Below are 25,712 nucleotides of genomic sequence, written 5' to 3'. Positions count from 1 at the left end.
TAAGCTTCTATTGGCTATCAATCAGTTTATTACATCATTAATATCGCTCTGTCGTTTCCTTTTACTCCTCTTCATAGGAGGATAAGTGTTTTTCTTTATGTTGGAGTACCCTTGACTCTGTCCTGACGTGAAGAAGGATGACCAGGGATGGTGGTTTTCTTGTGGAACACAGAAGAGGTATGAGGCCGTGCTTGTGGTTTGGCAGTGCTGTCTGTTAGGCTTGGCTGCCGTGAGCTCCCCTGCCCTGCCAGCCCTAGCAGAACCCTGCGCTCCTCCAGTGGACCCCAGGGGAGAATGACGTCTGAGTGCCCTTCTGCGACGGCTTATCCTGATCCATGGTGCGAGAATAAGGATTGTACTTATTCGCTTTAATTATTGCCATTACCAAGCGTATTCCCCAACTCCAAGCTCATTGGGAAATTGGTCAATGTGCCTGGGCTGAAACTTCTTGCACATTTCGTGACACTTTTATCTGAAACCGATGAACATGAATTTGCCAAAGTTTTATTGTGTTGATTGTCACACGTATAGTGGCACTTCAGAAATGAAATGTCCTGTGAGTGGCTCTAAAATATTAATGCTCTATTGCATTTGAAAATAATGTAGCACCTACACTTAACCCCTAACCAATAGTGTTAAAGAAGTCATGAACTGAGAAATAACATTTTCCTTGAACTTTTGACATATAAGAGGTTATTATACTATAAGATTATCCTATATGTTTCAGAACTGAACGGAACTTTCTTGTTAGTCCAAAAGCAGCTTTTATTGTTACCAAGCCCAGCGAACGACTCGTAGAATGTGCCTATAAATACCGCATCTGGAGAAGAAAATCAACGCCTGCGTCATTATTGCAACTTTGGCCCCGCCCTCTGGCGTGTTGATGAAAGGACGCGTTGATGAGAGAAGCTCTTTATATCTAAAAATATAAAAAACTGTGGGTTTAAGAGAGATCCGTGTGATAGAGTGAGTGAATCAACTGTGAATCAAAATCTTTATTAATTGATAATCTGGGTAATCATGATTTGTGTAAAAAGGAATAAACATTTTGGGCGTTTTACTGCCACTAACGGTCATTTCAGTTGGCAACTGCAGTGAATTTTATGTATACGTTTTTTTCATCTCCTGAATTTGTGGAGTATGTTTGCCAGTAATATTCACATGCTGTTGCATATCTCTACGTGATTTATTCATATTCATCATGGTGTCGTCCTTGTACGTGATGGAGAAGAGGCTGAAAGTTGCAGAGCGGAAAGGATCGAGTTTGTTTGCTTTTTCTTAGGCCCGACTGATGAGCGATGCGATATCAGTGTTAGAACAGTCATAAGATAGGGCTCTGATTAAACCCTGCTAATGAGCAGCTCAATAAAAATAAATCTTCCTGATGCAATAAACACCGCCTTGATTGCAAGCACCCGGGGGTGTGACAGCGTAATCCTTTTGTGCACAGCGTGTTCGACGCATCCAGCGCATGCTTGAGAATCAGCAGTAATCATAGGCACATCTCGTCTGATAAAATAGTGCTTTACATACGGCCCTCTGTCTTTCTCACTCTCTCATTCCCTTTTTAAGTGCTTGGAGTAGGTATATCAAGGTATGAGCAATTTTTTATAAATCTTTGAAAAGTTTGAGATCAGTAAGATTGTTACAAAAATATCAATATTTCAAATAAATATTGTTCTTTTAAACTTTCTATTCATCCTGAAAAAATGTTGTATCATGTTTTTCAGAAAAATATGAATCAACTGTTTTCAACACAGATGATTTAGTATAATGTTTCTTGAGCAGCAAATCATAATAATAGAAAGATTTCTGAAGGATCATGTGACACTGAAGACTGGAGTAATGATGCTGAAAATTCAGCTTTGCCATCACAGGAATAAATTACTTTTTAAAATATATTACAAAAGAAAAGAGTTATTTAAAACTGTAGTAATGCTTCACAATATTACTCTTTTTAGTTTATTCTTAGTCAAATAAATACAGCCTTTGTGAGCATAAAATATATTTTAAAAATATTAATAATGTTACTGTCCCCCGTCTTTTGAACGGTACTGTAGTTGTTTTGACTTTTCATTTTAAATATGTTTTGTATGTTACACAACCGGAATACAAATAACACTTGACCATTTAAAAACAAAAAGAAAGCCATGTAAAATCGCTGAGACGCATACATTTGAGTTCTATTGGGTTTCAATTGGGGTTCCTTTGTCAAATATTCTAGTAGAATGTGTTGTGCAAAATCCCCAAAACCCCCCTCAAAAAGTTTACTTAGTTTAAGAAATGATTTGCAACCATTAAATGTTATTATTATACGCACCGGCCATTGGCTAGTTCTCTAGTCATTGGTATCGGCATTGGCCATTTAATAAAAACATATCAGTCGACCACAAATGCAAAAATCTCAACTGATTGACAGATTTCTATGACGTCATACCGGCCAGCCCTGGGCTGAAGCATCATGGTTTTGATTTGTTATCAGGCTCCTTTGAGAAGACAGTTCAGTTCAGTTCAGTTAACGCCACACATTGTCCTATGAAACGCTAGGAGGGGGAAGTGTGAGAGATATGCCGTTTAATGTGTGCTCTAACACAACTCAATTTAATTATGTGTTAGAGGAAGGGAAATCTCTTGGATTTACTCCGCAAGCCCCACAGCAGTCTGGCCCTTTTTTATGAGGAAGATAAATTTCTCATCTATTTGGCTTGTGTGCCTTAGTTCCTCGGAGGAGGCTCAAGGTTGGAGGAAGAAGCACCTTTCCTCCGTTTGCGATTGGGAACATATGGTGCGGGGCGCAGCACAGGAAGGAAGTGTGGAAATTGCAGAGAATGAGAGTTTGGATTAATGCATCTGAACTGGGCATGGCCAGACAAATCCAGCACAACCGTGCTGCCCGGACCCCTTAACGGCCCCTCTGCTGGATGGAACGGAGGGGGAAGGGAGAGATAGGTAAAGGAACATTTAAACCCCTGCCTTTTTTCAAAGGCACTGCATTATGAGCTGTAGCGCTCTTTATTGATAGGAATTTGAGGGGTGGAGTGAAGTGTGCTCAACGGGCATGCTGGGTAAATGAGGTAGCCAAGCAGAGACAGATAGAGTGGCTAACACAGAACAGTAGGAGTATATACTGTATATATTCTTTCACTCACACCTATAGGAGTGCTGCTCACCGTCTCTTTTAATATCTGAGATTCTTAAGACAAAAAGGGATCAAGCGCTTCTTTAAATATCTGGCTGGTGATAATTTTCAGTAGACTTTCTCTGTTCGGCTAGATCTCAGATAACGTGTGCTATCTGAGCTGAAGGGCATGCCAGAATAAGTGCTGGTTGTCGGCACTCTGCGTATGTGACTTTGGAATATGCAAACTAATGTAGGCCACAAATGTGTCAGTCCAAATCGGTAATTGGCATTTTGGAGCAAATGAGTAACTGGGGTGTAATTTGCTACATACGAGTCCCCTTGCTGCGTTCATCTAGCCTAGATTTTTAAAGTGTATTAATGTTTAAAGGACGAAACAGTAAATTGTAAGACATCAGGTTTAGTCTTTTACTAAAGGGATAGTTCACGTCATGATTTAGGCTACTCACCCTCATGTTGTTCTAATCTTGTTTGGCTTTCTAGCTTCTGCTTAACACATGGCGTAATTTTCATTTTTGAGTGAGCTGTTCGTTTAAGGGTGATACCATTGTGTTAAACCAGTGTTTTCTGGATAAATCCTATTTTGCTTGAATGAATGCGCATTTGCAGTCTGAATGGCATGTGATGGGAAAAAAACACACTACTGTAATTCAAGTCAAGTCAAGTCAACTTTATTTATATAGCGCTTTTAACAATGCAGATTGTTTCAAAGCAGCTTCACAGTGTTAAACAGGAAAATAATGCAACAATGAATATTATTCAGCCGTATAGCCATTCCGGAGAAAACAGTGATGTCATCAGTTCATTTCAATTACAGTGACAGTGTGGGCTTTAGATCAGTAATTAGATCAGTAATTTAGTTTATATGGTTCATTTAGTTCAATAATTAGATTTATTTGGATATTTAGTTGAAAAATTTAGTAATAATAGCAAGAAAATACATAATTCTATGGGGTTGTCCTAACGAACTGCATTCAAAAAAGCAACAGAACTGACTAGCAAAGAAAACAACTAAACAAACAAATATTCAGTGTGATTGGTCTGATGGTCTGATTCACAAACAAATGACTCTTATGAGCTGGTTCTTTTCAATGAATCGGAAAGACTCACTAGTGGTTACTTGTTTGAGAAAGTCTAACAAATACCTTACTAAAAAAACCTCACTGAATCCATCAGAGCAATTACTGATTCAACATCTGAACTGAACTGCAATTTATCAAACAGTAACATTGTGGAACATTATTACAATTTACAAAAACAAAAAAATAGTTGCACTTTATTTTACAGTATGTGTACTTACAGTGTACTACTCACCTAAAAAAGTACTGGTTAATATAAGGTAACTACATGGGTAAAGGTTAGGGGTAGGTTCAGGGTTAGTACTTTAGGCCCACATGGTATCTGCGCGCGCAGAATTCCGCAGAACCTCTGCAGATTAATGCCCTTCATTGAGAAGCATACACAACCTGCGTGTGTGTGATTGTGAGGGGTAGTAGTCTGCGCTGATTGATGTGACCTTTTTTTTTGTGAGAGAGTGAAATTTTAAAATGACTTAAAATAAAATTGACCCTGGAGGAGTTAAGGAAACGTCACTTGTCTGTAAAAATTACTTATGTATAGCTATTAAAAGTAGTTAATTTATTTACTTAGGTAGGTATTTATTTATTTTGCTCTATTGTTAAATGATATGAAATTGTTTATTTAATGATTTGTGTACAATACAATTATTAATATTTTAGCAATATTTTCTCCGTCTTTTAGTGAATGTACTATAAGAAAGATCTTGCTTTGTTTAAAAAACAAGATGTTCTTTTTGGATGTGAATATTTTAAATTTTATTTGAAATGTTTCCAATATTCTTAGATTTTTTTAATACATTTAAAACCATTCCGCAGATTTTGCCAAAAATTCAGCACAGAAATCACAAAAAAGTCCACAGATTCCGTGTGGCCTTAGTTATTACCCAGTTGTTATAATAACTATAATAAGTACATAATATGTACATGGGGAACAGGACTGTAAAATAAAGTGCTAATTGGATATATTTTAAAATAATGTAATTATATTTTTTTATGATCCTTGAAAAAGGAATATAAATGTATTCAATTCAATTTATTCAATTCAAATTTATTTGTATAGCGCTTTTCACGATACAGATTGTTTCAAAGCAGCTTCACAGAAAATACATCTACATTACAATTTAAATTGATTTGTACATGTTATGCATTTCAGAAATGCACATATACAAAGCACACCGATTAGCTAACTATCTATTATTAATCAATATAATAACTATGGCACAGAAATAAGTGAAATAAGAATACATGTTGTTAATGTATATATATGATGAATATAAAATTCAAAAGAACAGCATTTATTGTAGAATAATTTGTAACAATGTAAAATTATTTACTGTCATGCTTGATCTATTTAATGTGTCCTTTCTGAATAAAAGTATTCATTTATTTTGGAAAAATCTTACTGACCCCAAACTTTTGAACATTAGTGTAATAAATTCTTACACTATTCATGCCCCAAATTCTATTTTAATCATAATAATAATAATTATAAAACATCAAAACAAGCATACATTATCATACTTTACTCGTGTGTTAAAATGAGCCCTATTCTAATGTGGACATATTATATGAAATGTAGATAATATACAGGCAGGGCATCTACCTCAGTGACACGCCCCTTCTAATCCGGGCTGGGGCTATTTTGAGAGTCAAATAGTCTCTCCTTGATGCACATGACCAGATTGTTGAAAATCTCAAAACAGCTCCTTGTTTGCATGTAGGAAAACGAGCCCTGGCATTTTACAGCCCTCCTCCCGCTTTCACAATGTTTAAAATTTTAATTTCAAGCTGCCGTGACCCATTCTCATGTTGATCTCTCTATCTCCTCACAATCATTTAATCTCTATGCCATGAATGTGTCAGAAGTGTGTGTGTGTGTGTGTGTAAGAGATTTAGTGCCACGTTGTTGTGTACAGAGAGGCTGTTGTGTTGGTGTGATTCTTCAGTGTCCTCCATGTGTGACAGACAGCGTGATATGACTCGCTGCAGTTGGAAGCGAGTAGGCCGGCCTAATGAAGACGCTTTTCCAGCCATGACAAACTCCCTTGTCACTACTACTGTGCTTCATACTGCCTCTACGCAACCAGCATTTCTCTTATGTTGTCAAACTGCAGTACATTCCCAAATGCAACCGTGTAGCTTTGGTTTTAACACTGGTGGGGATATTTCAAAATGATACAGACGCACATATGAATAGACTAGGGCTGCCTACTGCCTAGTTGACTGTAAGCCATTAGTCGATTAATCGGGGGAGAAATACTAAACCATAATAATGAGCATTTAAAATATAAATTAAGCACTCCAGTGCACACATGAAGCTTGCCGCAGCGACACCGGTGAGATCTTTTCTGAGATCAGACAACCCGATCTCCTGGCACTGCATACCTATTTGGCGTGCTCTTTATACATAGAAGTCATCTTTTACGTGCATTTAGCACACAAAATGTACCTGTTGACTTGAATTGGTTTTCTAGCAAAAGCATTCCGACAGGTCTGTTGGTTGTTTCAATTAAAAGTAAAATATGTTAAAGTTAGGTTTAATAAGTTATTGGTAGGTTTAAGGAAAGGTTTTGGGGTTAGGTTTAGGAAAATAATTAGTATCAATTATGTGTTTTAAATGATATACTGTAGGTCGGTTCATTCCGTGAACATTTTAATAAAGATTGCTAATTCTTTTCCTAAACCTAACCCCAAACCTTTCCCTAAACCTACTCATTTAAGAGCGTACAAAATTGAACTTCAGAAATCACAGCAGCATTTGTGAAGCTTGATTTTTGAAAATGACTTTGTAAAAAGCAATACCAATGAATAGCTCTATGGGCATTTTTCTCACTGCTCTTCCCATAAAACCTGTATGAATGGGAAACCTTGGCTGTAAATGTCCATTACGTTATACATTATTATACTTTTAACTTCTTAAGTTAACTTCTTTGGTTTTGCGCGATGGAAGAACAAGCATCAAGCACCGTAGTGGATGAAGAAGAAACCGTACAAACTTCATTGGTTCTGCGTGCATGTAAAAAAACAGTTTGCAAACTTCATTGGTTGTGTGAGTAGAAACATCAATGGCTGCAGATTTGAATGTCTACTACTGTATTCATCAGTATGCTTCGGTAAACTTCAACAGAAACTGTAGTCCTGACTCACACGGTGCAGCTAGGCGAGCTCAAATCCGATACATAGCTGCTTGGATCACTATTGATTTACAGCGAGAGTGGCAAAAGGGAACAGAAATCAGGTAAATATTTCCTTACTTCCTCTAGAGGAGAAATAAAATCGTTTTCAGGACACAATTAAGGTTGTGTGTACAATTATTAAATAACATTTAGTTTCAGAATATGCTAAAATGTTTTCCTTAAACTTAAAATGTTTTGCAAGCAAAATCATAATACTAATATTAATAATAATTTCTCTTTTTGTATTGATTTAAAAAAAAAAAAAAAGAATACAATGAAATTTAACTGGATATCGAGCATCAGATGCATGTAAAAGGTGATTTCTTTGTATAAAGAGTACGCCAAATGAAAGCATGAACTCATGCTATAGATACGCAGTGCCAGGAGATTGGGTTGGATCAGAACGAATACAAAAAAATATCCTATAATACAAATAACTTGCAACACAGCTCCTCAGAAAATGTTATCGGAACAAGTAAGTTACATGTCTGCCACTTTTGTTCTGGCCAACTGAGGGAAAAAAGCATTACAATAAATCGCGCTACCAATGGTGATTTAAATTTAAGACCGCTTGGCTCACATCACATCAAACCGTGCAAATTATTATTATTGTTATTCTTTGTACTTAAATTTTTAATGTTAACAACATCATCATTGCGCGACTACGTGTATTTAGAGTGTATTAGCGTAATTTCTGTACAGTCTAATTGTCATATAAAGAAATTGTTCTTGTTTTACCCAAAAAGCAAATTAATGTTCCTTAGAACTGGTTCTCTTTGAAATACAAATCTTTTTTTCTGTAGCCACTCCGCAGTTCGAAGTCTTTTGCTTTTGACTACGGGTGAATCTCCAGTTGTTACTGATGTCGTTTGGACCTTTCTGGATTACAATACGCCATCAAAATGATACCTTTAATTATTCCAGATGCTGTGAGAAAAGGCTATAAATGATCCGCCACCTGCAGCATCCTCACATGCGATATGGCCTACTAGCCGGGACTCCTTCTTTATGTATACAGACGTGATGTAATGACGCAAAGATGAACGGCGGCAAGCTCGTATGCACTATGCAGTGCCGCCGCTCCCATTACGCGCATCACGCGCTGCGCGTAGGGCACCAAGTGCTCAGGGGGGCACCACAAGAAAATGCTCTCCCTTGAAGTGTGTGCGGCTCATGCGCAAAACACGTGCAGCAGACACAGGAGGAAAAATAAAGGGAGTGTGCTGAATGTATGTATTCTAAATGTATTAATGTCTTTAAGCCGTGCAATGATAAGGTAGGCTAGCTGTTTATTTCGAAACTTAATTAACCAAATATCTAAATAACCCTCCAAACAATTGATTTCACTGAACATACAAACTACCTACTTGTGTAAACGCCACGATAAAAGTACATAGAATAAGCAAGTAATAAAATCCTGTTTGATTTTTGATGATCTTCCAGTACTGTTTCAGCTAAGCGCTCCTATTCTATAGTAGGTAAACCTTTCAATCTAAGCGATCAAACCATTCCATGCGTGTTCTAGCTGTAAAACAGTTTCTGATTGGTCTCTACACATGGTCTCTACCCACTATACCAACCCACCACACCTGAGGTCCAGTCAAACACATGGGCCTGTGGGTGCAATCCGGTGGGATGATTTGAGAAAAAATTAAACAAATTGCTAAATTGAATTAAAAAGATAATAATTTATAGTAATAAGAGTAAATACATTTCAATAAATCAGTTATATATATATATATATATATATATATATATATATATATATATATATATATATATATATATATATATATATATATATATATATATATATATATATATATATATATATATATATATATATATATATATATATATATATATATATATTAGTGCTGGGCATCGATTAAATTTTTTTTTACTAATTAATTGCATTTTTTTCTGTAATTAATCGCGATTAATCGCAAGTTTTTAATATTTTATGTTTTTAATATTTTGATATTGTAATAATTTCAGTTACTCTCCAAATTAATGTATAAACAATTTAAAGACAGCATATTTTAAATATGTGTTGTATTGTCATATTTTTATGAATGAAGGCCAGTATCACTGATACTAAAGTGTCTATGAAACATTAATGACGTTACATTACAGTATAACTGAAAGCTCCCAATTTCAACATTTATTAGGCTTTAAAAAAAACAACTTTTAATTTAAGTGAATTTAAAACAATCTTTACATAAACCCAAAATAATAAATGTTATATTTACCCATGGCCTTCCCTGTTATACATATACAGAAATGTAATAGTTATCTTTCTTAACTGCATAAATAATAAATTAAATATAGATGAATCATCATTAAAGCTAAAATTTAATGCACATCTCATTTCCTCACAACTCTTTAAGTTCATTTAAGACGTTATTTAACTAATTTAAGACTCCTAATATGAGAATACTCAAAATCCTCTGTGTTATTGTTTGTTCAAGAGCAAAAGAGAACTCGATGTGAGCAGGAAACTGACACGAGTCTATCTATGCGTCGAGTGTGTGTGTGTGTGTGTGTCTTGATTAGCTGACATGAGACGCATCTACAGACAGGACACTGACACACACACACACACACACACACACACACACACACACACACACACACACACACACACACACACACACACACACACACACACACACACACACACACACACACACACACACACATGTAGTGTTTTCATCTTTTATGGGGACTTTCCATAGGCGTAATGGTTTTTATACCGTACATACCGTATATCCTATCCCCCTACACTGCCCCTGCCCCTAAACCTAACCCTCACAGGAGACATTCTGCATTTTTACATTTTCAAAAAACATCACTTAGTCTGATTTATAAGATGTTTTCCTCATGGGGACCTAAAAATGTCCCCACAAGGATGAGGATTTCGGATATTGCTATCTTTGTGGGGACATTTTGTCCCCATAACGTGATGATTACCAGTCCACACACACACACACACACACACACACACACACACACACACACACACACACACACACACACACAGGACATTGGTATACAGTGCGTTCTCTTGTGTCTTGTCACGCTTGGAAGCATTTACATGAATAAGAGCGTGATGATCATGTAACGCTAAGCAAAAATGGATATAAAAACGGACGCTGCGTTATTTGCGTTAAATATTTTTAATGCGTTAAGCTGAAAAAATGAATCGCCTGCGTTAACGCGTTAATTTGCCAAGCCCTAATATATATATATATATATATATATATATATATATATATATATATATATGAAAATGGAAATATGAAAATGGGGGGGGATGGGGTACTTTGTACAGGTGGCTCTATTAAACGATTCTATTATCATCAGTTGGCTAGCTAATTTCTCTCTCATAAATCTGTCCCGCAGAAACCCAGGTAATTTTCCCAAAGTTTGTGTGGGTTTCTCAGCAATAATCACATTATAGACTTGTTAACAAATTACAATTCATTTATTAAACATGTTAAAATATTACAGTTAATTAATTTCTCAGTTGTTCCAAGTCTCCTCTCTTTATTAGATACAGTATAATAGGGTGGTTATAGTTTGACTAGCTATAAGTACTAAATTCCCTGTTCTCCCTTTTCTCCTCACATGGACCTGTGGGTGCAATCCGGTTTTGTATTACTCACAAATGTTTACTTTAAAAGCAGCATAAAGTTGCTTCTGCACTGTATTAGTTTCTGAAGAGACCTTTGGTGTAACCAGATTTCAAGCTGAATTTCCACGATACAAATCAGACGGTGGATATATATGCGTCCGTTCATAGCCAAATCTGCACCCGTGTAATTTTGCATATCAGGGTTTTGGAGATTTACCAAGCTTTGAGGTTTTATAATTGTTTTCTTTTCCTCTGAATGTTTTTCTAGCCACCTCCTATAGTTGTGGCACCCGTTGGTTGGTCTTATATCATTTCAGATGAGTAAGTGTCATTATGTTGTATGGTATCAGTCACAATAATGAGAGCTGAGCGGTCATCTCTTTCTCCAGAGCACGACTCAGTCCTGGGATTTCATTGCCCCTCCTGATGAGGCCAGTGGGGGAAGCGGTATCTCTCAAGCAGTCTGCGCTCACATCATTTATCCGCTCTGCACTTCCGCCCCACAATTGCAGCTTCGCCGCTGAACCCCGATGCAGCGGCCGTCTGGCCTGGGAGGGGAATGTTTGGTTTCCGTGGCAATTTGGCATAAAGCAAATTCCACCGAACGACTCAGACCTTGGGCTTTGTGATGTCACATCTGGGGCACTTTTCGCAGCAGTGGCAGCCAATGGTCAATTGAAGTAATGAATGCGTTCGTTTTTTTTCCGGCCACCTTTATGCCAGAGCACATAAGTGAGCCACTTGCTTCTGGAACAATTGGTACATTGCCCTTGTTTCTACCCCCCTCACTGTGCGTCTGTTGTGGAGGGGTGTGGACACCTGTTCAACAATTAAAATCCAGAAGAGAGCCAGACTGTGCCAAGAGAAATATTTGCCTCTTAGTGAAGGTTGCTTTCATATGCTCTGTATTTGATGTGATGGGCGATCAGATTGGTTCACCTTGTTAAGCACATTTCGTGTAGACGCTTTTGATATAAGGACATCTTAACATAGGAGTCCAACTGAGCAAAAACAATTATGTACATGTGGGTTAATGACAGGAATCTGAATCTATTTATTTCAGAAATGCACGGAAAAAGCAAATCACACATTCAATGACTTGATTATATCACTTGTAATCTATTGCGCGAATATATTGCAGGGTGAAACAACTGTCCTAATGAAAACATTTATTTGATATTATTTAAAAAAATATTTATATAGACAAATATTTTAAACCACTTAATTGCCTTTTGACGTTTCTAAAAAAAAATCATAAACATGGTTGTTTTGTATTGACCCATAGTAGCATATGCATTCTCTTATACATGTCTCTTCATGCTTTTTGCACATGCTTAAGATTATAATGCCAAACTTCTCAAATATTTTGGCCGTTTAGCCTCCGATGGGTTTTAAATCACTGCATGTATCTGTATAACTTTAGCCTACTGTAAATACCAGCACTCCCTCCCCAACTGTATAGCCACTATGGCTTTTTGCCCCGATGCAAAACCGCCCACTCGACTAGTCTTTTTGTTATTAACATCGCCATGCATTACTGACTGTTTTCGTCATGCTTTTTTTCCTCATTAAAGCTGACATGCAGGACAAAGACACTCCTAAAATCCCCAGTAATTCCATGAAAGCAAATTAGAGAAAAAGTCTTGATTAGTCTGGAAATGCAGAAGTAAAACAATGTTAAAGAAGAATCTCTCGCTGATGCCAGACGCTAAAGCGGGAAAGACAAAGATTTGCTCACAAGGCAGAGCCAGTGCCAAGTTAAATCCATATTTAAATCCTTCTCTGGACGGGAGCTGCATGTAAATGAATGCTCTTTGGCATCGTGCTCGAGCGCAGAATCCACAGCAGTTAGGTCGGGATGCCTATGCGTGCATAATTTGCATTTATTTTGGAGCTAATTTTCATAATTAAGCATAAAAAATTACGCCTCAGAAATAATTATAAAGATGAGCTATATGATGCATGTATAGCTGGCAATGCTGGGGAAAAGCGAGCTGAGAGTCTGTCAGAGGCCTTGATTTTAGAGCTCCAGCATACTTGGAGTTTGATTATACTTGTGCAATTAGTGCGTACCCTGCTGAAGACTCCAGATGAAGCAGGATCTGATGGTAGCTTCTAGCAGATTCTGTACTCAAAAAGTAGTTTGTTCAATGAATTTAATTAAGGAAAACTATCCACACAATTAGATTAGATCCGTACAGCAAGACTAAAACAAGTTCATTTCAACAAATAAGGTTTTGTTGAACCAACGTAATGGATTTAAGTTCCTATGTTAGATAATAACTAGAAGCAACATGTTAGTGTGCTAAAGACAATTGCATGTATTTTTATTATTACACGTAACATATGGAATGAACAAGTTAGAAGAGACTGTCTCAGTATTTCTCATTGAATGAAGCAAAACACATCATAGTTGTCATCATGTATATTTTTTTTCCTCATTCAAGAAGCCATTTCACTCATATACATACATCACAATAGGGAAGAAAAGAAAATCACAACTTCCGTTTCATGACTATAAATAGGTATAACTTAATAGGTTTTTTTTTCTCCCCATGACAGAAGGGTTCTGCATCAGCTAAAAAGGGTAAAATCCAATTTGACTAGTGTAGGTATTTTACAATCACTAATGTCATGTTCACTAGATAGCAAACACAACACACTTTGTTCAAAGGCCTATCTGAATATTTGGCCTTCAGGAAATCATTCAAAGGAAGGAAATCGTACTGTATGTTCAGCTGAGGACTGGGGATTGTGAATAAATGAGCGTATTGGTCGTGTGAGCTGCTGTGAATTGGCCGCCGGCTCTGCAGCAGTAATGTTTCACACTCGGCGACTGGGAAGAGTGTATGTTTTATAAACCACTCACACATGGATTGTAGGGCAGGCTACTGGTATAAAAGTGATGAATGGCCGTTAAGAAAAGCTATAGAGCCAGGTGAAGCTCTGCACTGCTAGACTGGCTCAAGTAAAAAGAGCAGTTGTAAATTAGCCGTTCGGGAAATGGCAAGTTTTTTCAATCACTGACCTTGACGTAGAACATCTCATGACATCGGTCCTCAGTGATTTGGCAGATGGTTAAATTGAGCAGCTGACTCATAACACACTAAACCACAGAAAGGAGGAGGCTGTTTCTCTCTCTCTCTCTCTCTCTCTCTCTCTTTCTTTCTCACACACACACACACACACACACACACACACACACACACACACACTTTCTGTTTCTCTGTATGAAACCTGTCATAGTTAGTTATACCCAGCACTTCTCATATGAGCAAGATTATTTGTTTGTTTAAGATTTATATTAGACCTGCTGATTTGATCATTTTTTGCAGGAATAAAACTGATGGATAGTTGTAAATATATATACGAAATTCCTCAATGGTCCTCAGAGAGGAACTTCCCTATGAGGTAATTTCCTCTGTTGCAAATACTAAACACATGTCTCCCCTTTTACACATTCCAGCTACGAAACTGAATGAATTATACCTCCCTGCCTCATATCTGCCTTATAATCTAATGTTTGCTCTTGTTTCCCATTTATGTAATCTTTTTTTTTTCTTCTGATTTTAAGTTTCAACATGTGCACTAAAATAGGACTCTGTTTACCCCATATATTTAGTCAGTAATATTTTCCTTTATATTACAAAACATTATCCAGAAACATGCTATTTTATTGAAGTACAGTCCTATTTTTTTACGGGTTGTGTTTAAGGAGAGAAACACCCCTGTCTGAGTTTAAAAGGCCCCTGTGGTGACTGACCTGCTCTGCTACACACACTACTCTGGTCTGTACACAGTCTCTGGCATTAGATCAGACCACACACACACACATACTGATTTTGTGTTTAGACCTTGTGTTAGGGAAAAAGAGGAACTCTCTCTCTCTCTCTCTGCTTTTTTTAACTTGAAGCTATTTATGCGCCTTTTTAAATCATGCGAGGGCAGAAATTGTGTATAAGATATATTGGATGGAGACATTGATAGAAAGAGAAAGAAAGAAGGACAGATAGAAAGATAGATGATGGAAAAAGCATTGGAAGAAAGGGAAAGAAAAAGAAGACTGATGATATAAAGAGAAAGAAGGATGGGTGAATTGAAAGAAAGTAAAAGAATGAAATAAGGAAGAATATATATAGAATTAAAAGAGATGAATGGATGATAGAAATAATGAATGGTGGATATTAAAAAAGATGGATGGATGGATGAAACAAATGTGAAGATAGAAGGATTGATGAGTGGAAAGGAAGAATAAAGGATAGATGGATGGTGGAATGGTAGGGCTAGACCAGAATATTCGTGCGGTGGGTTGATATTCGATTTTCAATTTTGGGATCATTTTTTGATTGTTTTTTCACAAACCCAGCAACCCCCTCGAAACGTTTTTCATTCGCGCTTGAATATGTTTACACTATAAAATCTGGCGAAATACAATATTGGGTTAGGCTGCGTTGGTTTTACATTGTGGAAAATAGAATAATAGAATCAAAATATATTAGCCTTTTACACGTTAGGGATGTGACGGTGAGAAATGTTTCCCTCACCATCACATTACAGTGCTTGTGCACTGTGCGGCCGTGAGCAAATGACAGGTTGGCTGTGCGCATTTTAGTTTTGGTTTAGAATTACCGCCAATTCAGAGGCGCTAATATTCTTAATGAAAAACAAAAAACAACAAAACAGTACAATGACAAACTCCCTTAAATAGGCGCTTTTACATTTCGTATTGAAATCAAATCTTCCGCGACCATCTTGTCATTCAGCTCCTCGCTCTCGTGATGAATGAAATCTGACTCCTGCTGCTGGTCTGTGCTGAGACTTACGTCGTTCGGCTTATGCAGCACGTTCAGTTTTTATTTGTAATTAATCTGTTCTCTAACTGAACTAAATTATATTTACTACTATAAAATATAAAAACGACGGTGGGGGCGGAGCCACGGTGGGCAAATGATGTTACCGGTGTTATGCCTGAACGCTAACACCGACTATCGCAGCAAGCCTATTACCCGTTATTATCAATCTAAATTAATCTACTGCGAAATATAGGAGCTTGTTAGTGGGACGTATCAGACCTGTGTGTTTTGTATCACTAGTGCAGTCTCCGTAGAGGCACACCGCTTCTTGAGATTCCTGCCTTTATTAGAGAGAAGAATATGCTCCGAATATTCGGTGTTGATTACTACCGAAGCTTCGAAGCTCAAATAAATGGTATTCGGACCAGCCCTAATGGGCGGATTAATAGAAAAAATTTTAGTTGGATGCATTCAAACAGAGAAATGAAAGAGAGAAGGAATGATGGATAGATTGAAAGAAAGAAATAAAGATAGATGATATAAATAAGGAAGGATGGATATAAAAAAGTAAGATGAGTGGATAAATTAAAAGAAAGGTAGAGTAATGCATGAATGGAGGATGTAAGGAAAGAGATAAAAGATGGATGGACGGACAAAAGGATGGCTATAGTAAGAAAGAAGGATAGATGGATGGATTGATGATGGAAAAAGAAGGATGTATGAAATGAAACAAAGAAAGAGAAATAATTGGGGATGGTAGGAAAATTAAATGATAGATGGAAGTAAAGAAATCGGATGATAAAAAAGAAAAAAGAAATTACGGATGGATGGAAAATAAAAAATGGATGGATGTAAAATGGAATGAATGGATACGAAAGAAAGAGAAGTATGCATGTATGGATATATAAATAGATAAATACACAGCAATCAAACTTTCTCTCTCTGTGTAAACAGTTTGTTCACTGTATGCAAATGTTCAGTTGATAGTGATTTCCGTTTATATCATGCTCAGCCATGCAGTACAAGGATCACTTACAGTTTTGCATATGGTCAACTTTTTTATGAAAATAACGCCATATTTATTTGATATGCTTTTTTTAACCCTCTGCTCAGGGTTAGTGTTTAAGACCTCCATAATTCCCCCCCGATTGTTTACTCGCATTTGATCCATGTTGCTTGTTATAATGGGGCTGGAATCAGATAAAAAAGAATTGTTGAAATGACAAACATGGATTATCAATAGTGTGGAGAGATATTGATGTTTTCTTCCTCTGCAATTTTGAGGCTCATACATGAGACTGAAGAGCGGAATGTTGTTACCTGCACAACAATATTGGCTCAAACAGCCTGAAGAAGCCAGCAATCATATATCTTTACCCAGCAGCCTCAGCGAAATGTAATTTTCAAAGCCAGATATTGTTTTTGTTCATCACGTACCAGATGTTGAATCAAGTCAATTGCGTCAACTTTACGTTTTTATTTATTTATTCGTTTCTGTGTTTTCTGTGGCTGTCTTTTGGAACGTGAGGCATTGTAAAATATGAGGTTTATCAAACTTTCAGCGCTCAGCTATTTTGATGAGCTTCGGCAATACATCACTGACAACTCCGAGCGGCCCGGCTGCACCGGCACAGGCTCGTCAGCACGGGAAAGGGAGCCATGCATTTTTGAAAGTGATTTATGCGAAGCAAAATAAATGACGCGCCATGGCCGGCTTGTAAAGTGCAGCGTTTGAATGGAAGTGTAGCGGATTAACAGCTCCGCTGCACTCTTTCTATAGTCCTGCCAAGAGAGCCATGCTGGACACGACCACTCGCCATGAGCTCAACATTTCCACTCCTCACGTGTGCTGTAGTGTCAACCGTTGGCCCCGGAAAGCATTTTCATAAGTCCAGCAGGGAATGATGACAGGAAATACTGACCCCCCCAAATACTCACCCTCAAGTTGTTCCAAACCTGTATGAATTTCTTCTGTTGCTATTTTTTAATTTATTTAATTTATCAACGTTTTCTAGTAGTGTACTTTTAGCTTCTTTTGTCAAATTGTTTGGCAGAAAAGCTTATTTGGAGTGCAATTTTTGAGGCATGTTTTTCTTTCTAAAAATACCTTAGAAACTCTCCATTTATTAACTAAAGTGACAGCCACATCACCCCCCTCCCAGCCCACCGTTTATATGCGTTTCCAACTATATATAATTCCGTTCACACAGACGTGGATCATACATGATTGATTTAGTTCTTATTGCATTATTTTTTTATATAATATACTAAATTAATGCTAAATCAACAGCCCAAATAATAATACAAAAATCATTTATTTTTATTTAATTTAAAGCAACCTGATGAACAATCTTCTTTATTGTACTCTATGTCTGTGGTTGTCGCTGTGTTAAGGTTGTATTGGGTGGGCATTGATGGAGTTGTGAATCTGTGTTTTGGACAGGTATGGATGAGAGGACAAGCCAAGCATCATGGGCCTCAGGTGGCCAGTCCAGCCCGTCCTTTGAGTCCTCTAGGGTAAGACCGGTCTTGCCTCGCCTCGCTCACCTCAACTCACTCGCCACATACACACACACACACATACACACACACGACAGTTATTGCGATGACACCACTACGGTGCATTTCCATTTGTCCAGTTCAGAGTTATCTGTCCTCAACAAAATGAAGCATTAGCATCTGATTTGCTTACAGGTTCTCTATTACCATAAAATCACTATTGAGAGATGAGTCCATTTCCTCCTAAATAAATTTAGAAAGACATCACTTCTCTATGATTATGTTGGTATATTTGCTCACTTTACATGTGCAGTTGATAACTGATAAGAAACATAACGGTTTAAATAAAATATAATCAAATGTGAGGATGTTTCACGCAGGGGCTTCTGGAAAAAATGTTCACTGTAGATTTTAAGGTAACTTGTGTTTTTACTTAACAAGTCCTTCGCAAGATACCATAAAGTGCTTTTGAACAATGTATTTTCACCATAAATTATAAGGTAATTCATACTTATATATTAATTTTAAAATAAAACTACATGTATTGTCATATTAAATTGATTTTTATTTTTACCATATATTTCACAATAACAGTGATGAGGACACTGATGACTTTATTTAATAGTCAACAGTAGGGCTGGGGGATAACGTTAATTATCGCGATATAAATTCCCTCGATAAAATTATAACACAAGTTAAATAAATGTTCAATATAATGTTTACACACCAAAAGCGGAACGAAATAGCGCTACTCGTTTGTTCCGCACCACACGGACCATTTATCAACTTGGCTCACGACATCAAATGATCGGTCTCGATTATGTGACTACTAAACAGCACTGTGAGATCCAGTGAGAAGTGCTTGAACTCAGCAAAGAACACAAATGTCTTAGTGATTTAAACAGCTTAAAGCCAGATGAAACCGCGCTAATCACAGTAATTTACCATAGATTTACTGTAGTAACGCTATAGCTCGTTCTAGGTCGACATTTCATTCAGTAACATTAGGCAGTTTTGATTTATATGATGTTTAATGTTGATGATCTGCTCACATACGATCGCTTGTTTTTTCAAACAAGCGATTTCTTTTCCTGTGTTTAAATCAGGAGATTCTGAACTTATTCAGAAGATGCGTAATAGCGCCCCCTAGTGTATAACAGTGAAAACACAGGAAACCCAGAAAATTCTGTGTGCCGTGGAAGCTTTTTCTAACAAATAGCGGAAAATTCCGTGTTTGACTGGGAAAGAGATAATGATCTAAATGTAAATGGTTAATTTTAATAAAAGTATAGTCCTGACTCAGAATATTTACATTTTACAATAAGAATGAGGTTGTCCAATCAAAATGAGGTTGTCAACAACTGTCAACTCAAGCTACTGTCAAATGTGCATTTCTAAGAGACATAACATGTAATTTTATCAATATATATGGCTACCTGTGCTGAAGATACGTGTCATCAAAGTCAGGCAACACGAACCTGTTTAAGAATTTAAAACAATATAAGAAATATTTTTTTCTGTTAAGATATTTATTTTGTTAAGGAAAAAAGGCATTTTACTTAAAGGCCCTTAAAGACCTGATTATGTTAGCCTTACGGTTATCAATAAGCTGGTGTTTTCCAAAACAATGACAAAATTTGCATTTAGGAGATATAAGCATTCAAAAGTTAAAGTCTCTCACTTCCGTTAAAATCATGGCAGACTTCACCTTCTCATCAAATCTTCTGTCCAATCAAATGCTCTCTAGCATCTGAAGCGCCCGCCCCCCTACACTATAAATAGACGCTGAAGCAGCGGCTGAAATCAGTCAGCTGTTCACACATTTACTATTTTCTACATGGTGAATGGCACATAGCGCACTATACATGCGATAGGAAACGATTCAGACAGTGTAAATATGCTTACAGTTGAAGCGAATGAAGTGTGGTTTCACGTTACTTTAATGCGCACCGCCGCAGCGCACACACATAGTCTAGAGCAGAGCCGTTGACTAGAGACACGAGAGCGCAGCGCAGATCATATGCGCGAGTCGGTGCATACAACAAAACATATCGGACCCATTTAAATTCTGTCTTTCAAAGTGATATGGAGGAGATTATGATGATAAACGGTTAGAGATTAATAGGAGGAAACTGGCTTTGCCAAACAGAAAGGCTCTAGTCAAACTGTGATATTAACGAAACGCTATTGGCTGTTTCAAAAAAGGGGAGGAGCTGCTAACAGCTTGACCCGTTTCAGGGGAAATTACGTCAACACATTGAATAATGCTGCGTGTTTCAAAGCACTTCAGTGGGCCTTTAAGTTTACTTGTGCATGTTTTGATGTAGAAAAAATCTTTTGATATTCTACTTCAGATTTGTGAAATGTTCCCTTGTTTGGCAAAATGTTCTGACAACAAAAACTAAAACCACAATTAACTGTCTAGTTTCTACAACTTTCACTCAGGAGCAAAAATCTGCCTTTAAACTTTAAACTTCGAACTAAAAATGTGACTTTTATCGATATCGACTGATATGAAAAATTATCGCCATATCGCCCAACCCTAGTCAACAGCAGTTTTTTTTAAAACAGAAAGTTGCCAGAGAGATGCCCAAATTGAAAGAAATTCACTCATAACCAAGTTCTTGTTTTTCCTTCCCATTTCCTTTGTGACATTCTGTAAATTGTCTCAATTTTTTCTTATTGACTATTGAGAAGCGTTACCGAGCAGATGCTCCACTCAAAGGACACACCACAGAAAATATATTTTTCTCCTGCAAAATCAAAAAAGGAAATGAATTTGTTTATTCGGTTTGTTAGAAGAGACAGATGAAAGTGCACATGCAGCCTATTTGACATTATGATTATGATTGTATTAGTAGTATTCATGACAAATAACAAATGGTTGAAGTTTTTCCATTCTTGGCTTGTGTGGCAGAACACTGTTGGTGCAGGAAGCGTTGATGCATTTTAGACATACCATAAGCTCAGATTGATTTTCATGCATGCAAATGAAATTCACCTCATCAAAATAAGAAGGAAAAGAAAAATCAGCCATGGTTGTGATTTTTATTTTGCGGTGCAACCCCAGTGCAGAGTGTGAAGATCTCTCGCTTCCTATTTGTTTGTTTGTCTTTTCCACGGTGGTGTGTTCAGGGTGCCCTGTATGAATTTCATTTCATGTCAATCTCCTGTCACTTCCTATCAGAAATCAGTCAAATGTCAGAGGCTCTCACACCACATTGTCTTGTTTATTTCCGATGCCCTTCCCCTCAGCACTTCTGTAGGCGATGACTGCGCCCATGGCCTGATTTGAATTATAAGACGGAGACGCATGAGATATCTTTGCTCTAGGTGAATGGAAATTAGTGATTGTGACATTGCTGGGGATGGGATCAGCAGACAGCTGTTTGCACCTCCATACACACACACACACACACACACACACACACTCACACATCAGATAAACACAAGTGTTTAACTATACTAAAATACTATGTGTGTTTGAGTGCTTGGGTTTCCAAAGAGAAATTAACATAAGTGTTTGTCATTTCCCAAGCATTTAACCTACAATATAATCATCATAATTTCCAAGCCAGTGCCTTCAGCAAAGAAAATGTGCTGCACTTATTTGCGCAAATGGCCATAACTTTACCCCTTATAGTGATGGATCCGTGTCCAATGCTGCATGGCACATTTTAGGCCAGAGAATGCTGAGGTTTCCTCTAAACTACAGTTTGGCACAATTCAGACTAGGATTAGGTCAACATTATTACATCAGAGTTCATCTGTTATTTGATCATGTACATGCATCACAAAACCTGTCAGAAAATAAACAACACTAAATGTGTGATATTCATTATGTACACCACAAGATTATATTAAACAATTTATATCATGGTTTCATCCAAACATTTTGATCATTGATAATAATAAGAAATGTTTCTTGAGCAGCAAATCAGCAAATTAGAATGATTTCTGATGGATCATGTGACACTGAAAATACTGATACTGGAGTAATGGTGCTGAAAATTCAGCTTTGACATCACCGGAATAAATTACATTTTAACATATTTTCACATAGAAAACAGTTAAATTGTAATAATACAATAATCACAATATTACTGTTTTCACAGCATTTTTGATCAAATAAGTGCAGTCATTCCAGAAACATTTACATCTTACAGACCCCAAAACTTTGAATGGTAGTGTATATACACATTCTAAAAAAAAGGTTCTATATGGCACCAAAAATTGTTCTTCGTCGTAATCATAGAGGAACCACTTTTGGTGCTATATAGCACCATATCTTAACATGTTCTGTATATGGTAGCGGTGCTATATAGCACCTTAGTTAGCGGTGCTATATAGCACCTTAGTCAAAGAACAACTGAAGCACCAACATTGGTGCTATATAGCACTAAAAAAGGTTCCCCTATGATTACGAGCCAAGAACCATTTTTGGTGCCATATAGAACCTTTTTTTTAGAGTGTAATTAAGGGAAAGTATTCATTCCTGTATATATAGTGGCCATTCTGAACTGCTCATGATCATCTCCGGATTGATTTCAAATGTTCTTTTTACATCAGATTGGATGTCAGCAGTATTCAGACCACCAACTGTTGTTTTACTCACATACAATGCATAAAGAAATGTGCACCAGGCAACAAGACATTTTTGTTTAGTTATGGTTTTTGACAAAGGTCAAATTAAATGAGGAAAAGCATTGTGAAAAAATTATATATGGTAATCATAGACGTTCCTATCCGGACAGGATTAGATTTCTCACAGGACCCTAGAGTTAGAGGAAAACCAGCAGGTAATTTGCTCCATAATTTTTTTGAGTGTGTAAGAAAAAACGCAGATGTCTTCAGTTCGTTCAGAATTAAAATCACAAAGTCTGCGTGTTAAACAGTTAATGAGTTTAAAGCCTGGAATACACCAACAACTTTTGCCAAGAATTTTGTTCAGATTTTTAGGCTGGACATGTTAGGGGCACAGACTCGATTTTAGAACACATATTGTTTTAATTTGTCACACGTCTCCTAGCAACAAAGTACATGTTTCTGCACAAATTTGTTGTGTTCGGAACGACTTTCAAATCTTGTAGTGTGTGACCCTCTGTCATTAAGGCCCTGGATACACTAGTGCGTTTTCGGTTTTAAAACGCATTACTTTTGCTACGGTTAAAAGGATAGTTCACCTAAAAATTAAAATTACCCCATGATTTACTCACTCTCAAGCCATCCTATGTGTATATGACATTAATCTTTCATACGAATACAATCAGAGTAATATTAAAAAAATGTCCTGGATCTTCCGAGCTTTATAATGGCATTGAATGGCAGCCCAAAATATGCATCCATCCATTATAAAAGTAATCCAAACGGCTCCGGGGGGTTAATAAAGACTTTCTGAAGGGAATTGATGGGTTTTTGTAAGAAAGATATCCATATTTAACACGTTATAAAGTAAAATATCTAGTTTCCGGCGGGCTGCCTTCCATTTTCAACTTACTAAGAAAGTGTAGCGCCTGTCCTAGTCATTGTCGCGCCAGTTACACTTTTTTACGCTGCATCTGATATCATTGTTGCGCCAGTTGTGTTTTTTTTACATAAGTTGAATATGGAATTTCTTACAAAAACCCATGAATTCGCTTCAGAAGGCCTTTATTAACCCTCGGAGCCGTGTGGATTACTTGTATAATGGATGGATACACTTTTGTGGGCTTCAAATTTTGGGCTGCCATTCATTATAAAGCTTGATGTCATATACACCTAGGGTGGCCTGAGGGTGAGTAAATCATGGGGTAATTTTCATTTTTGGGTGAACTATCCCTTTAAGGCTGATTTACTGTATACTTCTGCATCGAACCTATGCCGTAGCCTCCACGCCGTAGGTTATGTGTCGGTTTTCGTTTATACTTCTGAGTCGTTGTCCGCGTCAGTGTCCATGGCCATGTTGATGGTGTAACCCACAGTATCAAGGCAAAAGCCAAAGAAGAAGCAGCTTGTTGTGTACATTGTCGGAGTAGCAGCAGCAGTAATGGCGGCAAGTAGATAGTGACTTTTCTCGCAGCTTGAGTTTTTGTATCTAATTCAAATTAAGCATCTCTAGTTGACTAGCAGAGTTAAATAAGAGGCGATTTGGCACTGGAATGCGTTTTTGAAATCATGCAGAGTGTTCGTGGCCGCTGTTTTCAGTAGAGGTGGCTCCTCGTGCACAGACGAGCGCTTTAATCTTGCTGTTGTGGAGACTCAATTCGTTCCGTTTAAATCACAAAACAAAATGCTCCCAAATGTGTCCCTGCTCTTGATATACAATCACTGATTAACATCTTTGGTTTTAATGAGAAGGAAAAAAAAACTATACAATGGTGGAATAGAAGCTCTGGCTAAGAGCTCACACACACTCACAGCGGATCTATGTATTTATTCACTAACATAAAGAATCTCTTACTACAACATATTGTGTTATATAGCAGATGTAAGGATGAAACTATCGTCCCATTTCTAGAAACACACACTCCTACGCAGATTTTTTTTTGACCCGAGGGAGGGGTTCTAGCAGACCAATCATAGCGCTTGCAGTCCACGTAGAATTGATGCGTTGTTACATTTTTGGAGAGGTGCACCTCAGGGTACATCGTAGGCTACTCGTGCTACACACAGCCTATGGCGTAGGTTCGACGCAGAAGTATAAATCAGCCTTTACTCCTGGCGTCTACTAGCCTGGATGCCAGCCAAACTTAGCCCTGCCCACAACATTTTAACACGGGCACTTCGGTCTGGACTTGATCCGTAGAGAAGTAATTATGCCCGAACAGAAACTGTTCGGACCAATGAAATTGTCAGGGCGGGCGTTAGACGATGATGGACAGATGATAAACAGTAACGTAATCATCAACGTCATCAAAGGCACTTGGGTTGAATTTCTTCTAATCCTAATATTTCTCTCAGAAATGATGATCGTGTTGGTTAGTACTCTGTGTATCCTTAAATTCTTTTTTTACAACACTGGCAAAGATCGTTTACACTCATCTTTTTCTTCTAACTTATTCCAATGTGCGTGCAGACAGGGTTGCCAAGTTTTTACAACAAAACCCGCCCAATTGGCATTTGGGGGGTAAAATATGTGTTATTTTGGCATGGCTGCCTGCTAAAATTCGCATTCCTGGGTCTGTATATCATGCGGACATGGAAAAACCCGCGGACTTAGCAACACAGTGCAGTTGAGTTCTGTTGACATTTGACAACTAACGTTATGCGTCGCTCCGTTGCTCTGATTGGTTGTAGGTCTATCCAATTGAGGTCTTTCCTGGTTCGGTTGAAACACGCCCCATAATCACAGCCCAACAGAGCAGTATCAGACTCAAATTCTGACTAGAATTGAGTATGATGACGTCAGCC

General features: G+C 37.4%; 1 protein-coding gene across 9 annotated transcripts in view; it reads left to right on the top strand.

The window, feature by feature from the left end:
* The window catches only part of tcf12 (transcription factor 12), a 126,197-nt gene that overhangs the window by 15,503 nt on the left and 84,982 nt on the right, over positions 1–25,712 (top strand). For 6 of the 9 annotated variants that reach the window (XM_079811220.1, XM_079811223.1, XM_079811221.1 and 3 more), the window contains one exon: positions 18,268–18,341. The exons of the other annotated variants lie outside the window; for them this stretch is intronic. In XM_079811220.1, coding sequence (XP_079667346.1) covers positions 18,268–18,341 — 74 coding nt within the window. The remainder of the gene's footprint in view (positions 1–18,267; positions 18,342–25,712) is intronic. 9 annotated transcript variants of the gene reach the window in all.

The sequence above is a fragment of the Gobio gobio genome (genome assembly GCF_949357685.1).
Source record: "Gobio gobio genome assembly, chromosome: 2".
In the NCBI taxonomy this organism is placed as follows: domain Eukaryota; kingdom Metazoa; phylum Chordata; class Actinopteri; order Cypriniformes; family Gobionidae; genus Gobio; species Gobio gobio.
This window is presented reverse-complemented; position numbering and strand designations above follow the sequence as displayed.